The 8062-nt window shown below is 41.0% G+C and overlaps 1 protein-coding gene across 2 annotated transcripts; it reads left to right on the forward strand.

The window, feature by feature from the left end:
- The first annotated feature begins 241 nt into the window (after positions 1-241).
- On the forward strand, positions 242-3417 carry 42sp43 (P43 5S RNA-binding protein). 2 transcript variants are annotated; one of them, XM_086290730.1, is made up of 9 exons: positions 242-617; positions 727-827; positions 895-991; positions 1124-1212; positions 1459-1532; positions 1698-1778; positions 1871-2034; positions 2258-2311; positions 2473-3417. In XM_086290730.1, exons 1-9 carry the CDS (start codon positions 483-485, stop codon positions 2731-2733), a joined length of 1056 nt encoding a protein of 351 aa, XP_086146856.1. In that variant the 5' UTR covers positions 242-482; the 3' UTR covers positions 2734-3417. The 2 variants fall into 2 exon arrangements, with proteins under 2 accessions (XP_086146856.1, XP_086146855.1); XM_086290729.1 differs by having other exon boundaries at positions 249-617; positions 1871-2100.
- Positions 3418-8062: the final 4645 nt, after the last annotated feature.

Below are 8062 nucleotides of genomic sequence, written 5' to 3' on the forward strand. Positions count from 1 at the left end.
AATCAAGAAGAGCTTCAGCGTGGAGTGTTAGTAAGGGGTGTTGTTGAAAGAGTCCTTATTGTTAAGTATGAGCCAATTTCATGAAGGCATGTTTACAATATAGCCTCCTTATTAGAATTTAACATCACAGTTTGCTGTTTTTAATCTCTGATGTGTCTTCTTTAGCCGTCATTGTATCACTTCAGGAAAAAAAAAAGTATAGCAACACTCATGGACAGCAACGTGACGAGCTGATTGATGTGCTGGTTTGCCCAGGTTTGTGTGACTACAGCTGGGCCAAGTGGCGGAAAATGAGGTAATTAGCAGTTAATTGGTTTCAGGTTCTCTCTTAGAGTATAGTAAAGCGTGACTCATCGCCTGGTGTCAGGACGCTGCCAGTTAACTAATTAAAAGCTTTCCAGAGAGTATAAGACTGGCAGGGAACAGCCGCTCGGTTTTCATAACGTTCTGTAGTTAGAGTAACTTTCAGATATCAGAAAAAAATGAATGACATGCGAGCTGGGAAACCTGTCGGCGGTCAACCGCTGGAGTTGTTCAGCTGTTCTCATGGCGAGTGTGGCGCAACTTTCACCAGGCAGTGGAAACTCAAAGAGCATGAGACTGTGCACACCGGGGCGGTAAGGAAAATATTCAATTACGCAGTGCCAAAGCCTTTCTTTCTAAACCCTTTAAACTGAAAAATAAAGTAAGAAACAGTAACTTTACAACTATGACAAATGCGTGCAGCGCCCGTGCCAGTGCGCAGTTGCCGGCTGCGGTCGTCGCTTCTCCAGAAGCTCTCACCTGCGGCGCCACATGCTTGAGCACACCGGGGAGAAGCGATTCAAGTAAGTAACTCAAACACGGTTTTCCTTCTCTCAGCTGTCGTCTCACTTTGGTTTCTGATTCATGCAGATGCAAGTTTGTGACCTGTACAAAGACATTCTTTAACGCAAGCAAATTGAAGAGACACGTGCGCTTCGCCCATGGAGACAAAAATAAGTACTTCAAGGTTTGTGTGAATATACACTTATACACCAGATGGCACCAAAACTACATAATTTGCACCAGCTTCGTTTACTTTTGAGATAAACCGGTTTTCAAGCCTTGTCATTTTAATCACTTGTGCATTCCCGTCCTGTAGTGCAAACACCCAAACTGCTCTCTGACCTTCAAAAAGCGCAGATTGTTTAAGATGCACCTGAAGGAACATGAAATGGTTGCCAAGTTCAAGTAAGTCCATGTAATAGCTTGGATTCATATAAAATATAGTTCAGATTTTGCTCTGCTTTAACATATACTGACACTACTGTGTGACTTAAAGAAATTGCTGAAGCTGTCAAATGAGTTTCTGTATTAAAGATGATACTTTTACTGCTTTAATCAGCGTTTATACCTGCAGAATGAGCTGCCAATGCCTATGTGGGGTTGGTGTCTGTGATTAATTTTTACTTCTGTCTTTACTCCTGGGATACTTAGATGTTCGAAGGATGGATGCGCTGCCACATTTGACTCCCATATTGCCCGCAAAGCTCACGAGAAGAAGCATGCAGGTTGGTTTAATCTTGGTGGGGACTTGTCGTCTTTAATCTCGGTACAGTTTTTTCATTAAAATGGGGTTGAATGCTTTTGTGTGTAACCTTTTCATGCATTGAAGACAAAATAAACATGGCCCAGAAGGGAGATGGTGGATGATCTCATTTGTCTGGTCTCTGCAGGTTACCGCTGCCCTCATACTAATTGCCAGGTATTTGAACATACCTGGGGGAAACTTCAGAAACACATGATTAAACACCCAGGTGAATTTGACCATAGTACATAGTTTTTGTTTCCCTGCTCAGTGCTTTGTTGGTTAAAGGATGGCCCAGTTAATTGTTTTTTTATGTTGCAGCCACATTTACATGCCAAGTGTGCAAGAAGGAGTTTAAGAAAGTGGATTCTTTGCGGAGGCACAAGCGGACGCATGCTTCCCACAAGCCTGTGCTGGTCTGTCCCAGAGATGACTGCCAGGCTTACTTTTCTACAACCTTTAACCTGCAGCACCATATTCGCAAGGTGCACCTTGAGCTGCTCAAATACAGATGTTCCTTCCCTGACTGTACTCGCATGTTTGCTATGCGGGTAGGTCTCTAGCAAGAAACTGGAAATGTGTACCTACTTTAAATCAAAAGAGATGCCAGTGAAACATAACATCCAGTTTTAAAGTAGCTTTAATAATAAACTTGATTTGCAATTTATTTTTTTTGGAACTTGTGTAGTGACTGTTTTTATTCTGCAGGAGAGTATGACCAGACACCTACTTCGCCATGACCCAAATGCTACCACTCTGAAAGTAAGACCTAATGGTGTAGAAGTAGACTAAAGCACCTACATATTTCTCTGCAAACCTGTTACAATTTAAATTCTTCAAGTCTAAATCTGGGGGTTCACTAATTCATTCATGTTTAATATGTGGAGTTAAACCAAGTTCATTTCAATTTTCTGACTCAACAGAAACGGCAGCGACCCAGGAAAACCTGGCAGAAACGCCTGAATGGACAAAATCTGCCACTCGTGGAGGAAAACCTGCGTCACCTATTTGCTCTGCGCATGCGAATCTCCAGACGTGCCAAGGTGGAAACGAACCTCTCAGGCCTCTTCAATGAGCGCAAGATCCATCACTATGTTGACCCAGAAGTCAATCTGCGTAACCTGTTTGGGATCAAACAGCATCAGGCTCTGGAGAAGAACGAGATTGCGCCAGTAAAAGGTTAAACAAGGATGCTTCCAGGCTTTTTGGTTAAGTTAGTACTTTGTTTCAAAGTTAAACCAAAGTTGTTGTTTTTTTTCTTGTTTAGACAATGGGTCTTTTTCCTTTTGAATGTAGATTGTATACATTAAAATACTTAAATTTCAAAGCAGTGTAACTTGACACATTGATTACGATGTCAAGCTTTTGAGTCTTATTCTGGAGACGGCAGGTCTCAGCTGAAACACTTATTTTGTAACATGGCTTTTGACCCAATAAAAATAGTTGTGAGTTTCCTCAAAGTGGTGCTTGAATTCTAAGTGCTTGAGTGTTTAGGTGAATTGCTGAAGGTCAGCCCATCAGTGGCAGGTGCTGAAGGACCAAGATTTGTTTAGTCATATTAATTGCATCTCATTGTGAACACACTCAAACAGCTGTTCTTCTCCTGCATCTATCTTTTGTGCTTGCTTCGGGTGCACACATCAGTTGACATTTGCTGAACATGTTGGCGCTCATTAAATATGAACGAAGCACTGCACATGAGTAAGAACTGATGCACACAGCATGTCGTTTTGGAGGCGGATGAGACTTTGAACACAAAGATGAGTGTCTGCTGTCAGATCTGTACAATGGAGGTTAAGCTGTTGCAGTTTAGAGCCTGGCCTTTTTGTTTGGTTACACAAAAGGGGAATGGCAGTTATATGTACAGAGTAAATTTGTCCACCTGTCCAAAGTTGAGCTGCAACTAATTTTCTCCAGTGTACAACCTCGGTTCTTCGCGGTTTATGGTGTTACACAATAAAGACTTCAATAGTTCATAACATGGATGCGTCTCCCTACATGAAGGGAGATATTTGAGCTTCTGTAACTTCTACCAGCCACGTTTTTCAAAACATGTGACAGCTTTGGCCAATCATACACATACAGGCGGGAACAGAAATGCAGAACAGAAAGAAATTGCTATTAAAATCAAACCAAACTCTCCTAAAGGTTCTCAAAATTCAGTGTTGAAATTGCATCAATGCATTACACTAAATCTGTGGAAGTGGCCACTTCCACAGATTAAGTTTAATGCAATTTGATGCAAAGGCTTAGCTATGATCTCTGGTTTCAGAATTAACAATGGCTTTAGCATTAGTCGTCATTGTGGTGTATACTGGGCTGTTACATTCATGCCCTAGCTTATGTTAATGACAAATTCCTAGTTTGTAGACCGGCAGCTCTTTTGGGATTGCATTAAGTTCTCTAGGTGTTTGTAATGAAACCTTAAAATGTTTCACTCCTGTAAATGTCGTCTTAATGGTTCAAAATCAAGTGATATTTATTACACAGACAATTTATGAAGGCATCAGTACTTTTAGGCTGGCTTTAAAATGTTTGAACTATTAATCCACAATAGTTGGCATTTGCTCATGGGTTAATTGTTCTTGCTTTAGTTTATACCCTTCAAGCTTTTAAGAGTAATGAGGGTGGTGTGTGTTATTTGGCTGGCATTTAGGTGAGGAAAAAAATCAATAGAAGCCACTGGTTGATCTCTAACTTGTTTATTTGCAAGTAAGAAATGACCCTGCAGAAAATAAAATCTGCATTTTAAAATCAAATGGTGTCCTGTTTAATACATTTTCCCACTTCATTTTTGTCTGGGAGTTCAGTAAAACCATTTCCTTGTTATCTGTTGAGTAAGTCCTCTTTCTCTTGGTCTAGTGGAGCAAGACGAAGTCCATTTCAAAGCTTCAGTGCAGCTCTGCAACAGCCTGTCACTTTGAGTTTGAATGGTGTCTTTACTTCTGTTTCTCGTTGCTTAGCCGGAGGTCATTGTGCTGCCTCTGGCCTCTTTCCCTTTTTTGATGTCATACATTATTCTATATCGCACCACAGCTGACCTACATGCTCTGCCGAGCTGTAAGATCAGTTTTCAGGTTCACACAATCATCCTCCAGCAGTTAACCGTGTCTGCGTCATCCGCAATTCTTTCCCATGGTCACTGTATAGCTCATTCCTTTATAAAATGTCATTCTCAAAGCACAGATAAAAGCATCAAACACTGAGAGCCTCTCGAGATCCTGATATTGCTTTGGAAGTGTGATGTGACTTTCAGGGTAAGACGGAAGCAGAAATTTAAAAGGCGTGTGTTTCTATGGTGATGCACACAGTAAACAAGATTTTTTTTGTCAATAGATTAAAAAATATTTATCTTCAGAAGAACTAGGACAGTGTTTGCTGTGGAAAATACTGGAGTGATTGGATGTTCCTTGTTGACAGAGTTGATAATTGTTTTCAGCAGGTGCCACAAGAGTCAGCGGGCTGTCTGATGTCAGGGGCCAAGTGCTGGATGGATACCAGCAACGCTATCAAACTGATTCACTCAAATTTAACTGCACCCTCATCACCCTCCTCTGGCTCTCTGTAAAGGCCATGCCAATTATCCACAGAGTGAGCATGACCTTTGGTCTAACTTTCTGAGATTGATTTTTGCAGCTTGTGCGTCAGACTAGCACAAAAGCAATTTTACAATACCATCACTGCAAGGGTGACTAGGACATGGTTTCATATTTACGACTATCTGATGAAGTATTGGTTTCATTATTTATTGTAGCTGTTCTTGTTTCCAAGTCCTTAGAAAGGCTCTTTTAGTTCCAGGATATAAATCATCCAGTCTCAACCATCCATCCATTCGCTTCCACTTATCCTTTTCAGGGTCGGGGGGTGCTGGAGCCTATCCCAATTTTCCCTAATTTATAAATTTTTATTCACACCTTTCAACTTTTATCCAAACTAATCTCAACTTGCAGTTTAACATTCATGGCTCTTCTTTAACCTTATATATTGTTTGGGAAATACTTTTTAACAGCACTGTAGGTCACCTGGTGAACCAAGTGAGCTACACCAACAACTCAGTCTGACGTTGACTTTGCAGACAAGTTTGAGGCTGACCATCAGTCAGCTTCAAAATAAGCCAATCAGCAACCAGCAAGAGGAGACTAAGGGATGTGCAGGATGGTGAAGCTGAATGATCGTCTGGCCCAACATATGAGCCAATGTGTTCCAGCGAGGGCCATCACAAGTGGTGGTTGCTCTTGTGCATGTCCCCTGATCTAAACACAGTTCGTAGATGCAGTAGCAACAAAAAAGAACAGATGCAATGCATGTCCCAAGTTGTCCAGGACGATGCAGTACATCTATTAAGTGTAAGGAGTACACATGCAACACACAAAGCAAAACTGCCCCCCCCCCCCGTGTTTTATAGGCTGAATAGGCATTTGTTCAGTGGGCTGATGCAGTCTATACTTTCAAGAGTACAGTAAATTTTGTAATTCATTTCAAAGAAGCATCAATACTTAGAAACCTTGATTCAAGATAAACGTTTTTTGTTTGTTTGTCTGTTTGTTTTTACCATGTAATGGTTATGATTGTTTTACTTTAAATTACATTTTATCAGATGGGAATTCCTGATATTAACCATATATATAGAATATATAATGCATCAAACTGGGATAAAGCAAACATCTGTTAAGTATTCGTAAATAAATTAGTATGACTTTATTGATTTAATAAGCCAATAATGCAGTGGATCTTACAGATCCGCTAATGTTGGCTGAGTAACAAAAAGACGAACTCCATATTAAACATGTAAAACTAATATACAGCAAATGTATCAGCAACAAAAAGGAAATTATTATGTATCTAGTGATGATGTAGAGGTTTGACCATCTTCTTTGCGATATGCTCCCTCTGTGCTTCAGTGTAAAAACATCTATGTTGTATTTTTATACAACCATCACTCTCTTGATTTTTAATTAACGGTGGCATTGCTAGTGTTCTTTTCCACTCTAGGGAAAAATGCATCAATAATACCTCTGACTTACCTCAATTCTGCTATGAGTCATTTTTTATTCTGATGACGTAAGCTTCTCGATAAAATTGCCTTGACCTACAGGAGCTAAAACTAACTGAGAGGCTTGAAAAGCAACAAAATGATTCAGCTAATGTCTCAGCTACAGTGAAAACCTGCATTTTTGTTTTCATCTCTAACACAACAAACAGGAACTCTATTTCAATTGTAATTTTACAGGTAAGAAAAGCACAGTGTGTACGCTTAGTGTTGGTGCCTCGTGCTGGTACAACTACGCTGCTCAAAAAATTAAAGGGACACTTTGAAAACACATCAGATCTCAATAGGGAAAAAATCATGCTGGATATCTACAGTGACATGGACAGGATAACTTGTTATGGAATGAAAGGAAGCCGCATTGTTTGATGGAAATTAAAATGATCAACCTACAAAGGGCGTAATTCAAAGATCACCTGAAAATCAAGGTGAAGAAACGAGCCCATTTTGCCAAAATTTCATTGTAGGAACACAAAATGATATTCAGTAGGTTGTATGGTCCCCACTTACTGTTACTTCAAACCTGACAATGTTGGGGCATGCTCCTAATGACATGACGGATGGTGTCCTGAGGTACACACTGGTAGTGTTAAGTAGTGTTGAATATCCCAGAGGTGTTTGCTAGATTTAGGTAAGCCAAGCTCAGGGGCCAATCAATAGTATTAATTTCTGCATCCTCCAGGAACCGTTTGCATATTCTCATCACATGAGGGGAGGACCCAACTGAGGAAAAGGAGGAACCCGATACTCACTGCACCAGCACAGGGTTTAACAATGGGTCCAAGAATTTCATCTCGATACCCAATGCCAGTCAGGGTGCCGTTGCCAAGCCTGCAGATGTGTGTGCGTCCCTCCATAGATATGCCTCCCCAGACCACCACCAAACCAGTCGTGCTGAACAATGTTAGGAGCAGCATGACACTTCTTCAGAGCCGATCATGTCTGTCACATGTGCTCAGTGTGAAACTTCTCACATGTGTGAAAAGCACAGGGTGCCAGTGGTGGAGATGCCACTTCTGGTATATGGCAAAAGCTAATCCAGCTCCTCGGTGCTGGGCAGTGAGCACAAGGCCCTCTAGAGGAATGTGTGACCCCCAAGCCTCATGAATTCTACTTCTAATTGTTTGGTCAGAAATCTTCACACCTGTGACCTGCTGGAGGTCATTTTGTAGGGCTCTGAGCTCATCCTGTTCCTCCTTCCACAAAGGAGCAAATACTTGTCCTGCTAATGGTTTAAGGCTCTTCTACAGCTCTGTTCAGCTCTCCTCCAGTATCTGCCTGTCTCCTGGAGTACTCCATGCTCTTGAGGGTGTGCTGGGAGACACAGCAAAAATGAGAAGGGAAAAATGTCAGTAGCCTCCACCTATAAAACTGTTACAGGAAAAATGATTCTATGTTTCTTTACCTTCTTTTAAATGTGCAAGCATGCCCTTTTGTCTATGGTTAGATTAGTTTAGAATGATCTT

Source organism: Aulonocara sp. 'chitande type north' Nkhata Bay, linkage group LG4, assembly GCF_057382095.1.
Source record: "Aulonocara sp. 'chitande type north' Nkhata Bay isolate Kocher_YH1m ecotype deep benthic linkage group LG4, A_spYH_male_GT1.1, whole genome shotgun sequence".
Classification (NCBI taxonomy): domain Eukaryota; kingdom Metazoa; phylum Chordata; class Actinopteri; order Cichliformes; family Cichlidae; genus Aulonocara; species Aulonocara sp. 'chitande type north' Nkhata Bay.

Bases quoted from the DNA above. Each gene is read 5' to 3' on its own strand.
- 42sp43 (XM_086290729.1), top strand. From the start codon at position 483: ATGAATGACATGCGAGCTGGGAAACCTGTCGGCGGTCAACCGCTGGAG. The intron at 828-894 runs GTAAGTAACTCA...TGATTCATGCAG, and splicing joins ACCGGGGAGAAGCGATTCAA to ATGCAAGTTTGTGACCTGTA. The intron at 1,533-1,697 runs GTTGGTTTAATC...TGGTCTCTGCAG, and splicing joins TCACGAGAAGAAGCATGCAG to GTTACCGCTGCCCTCATACT.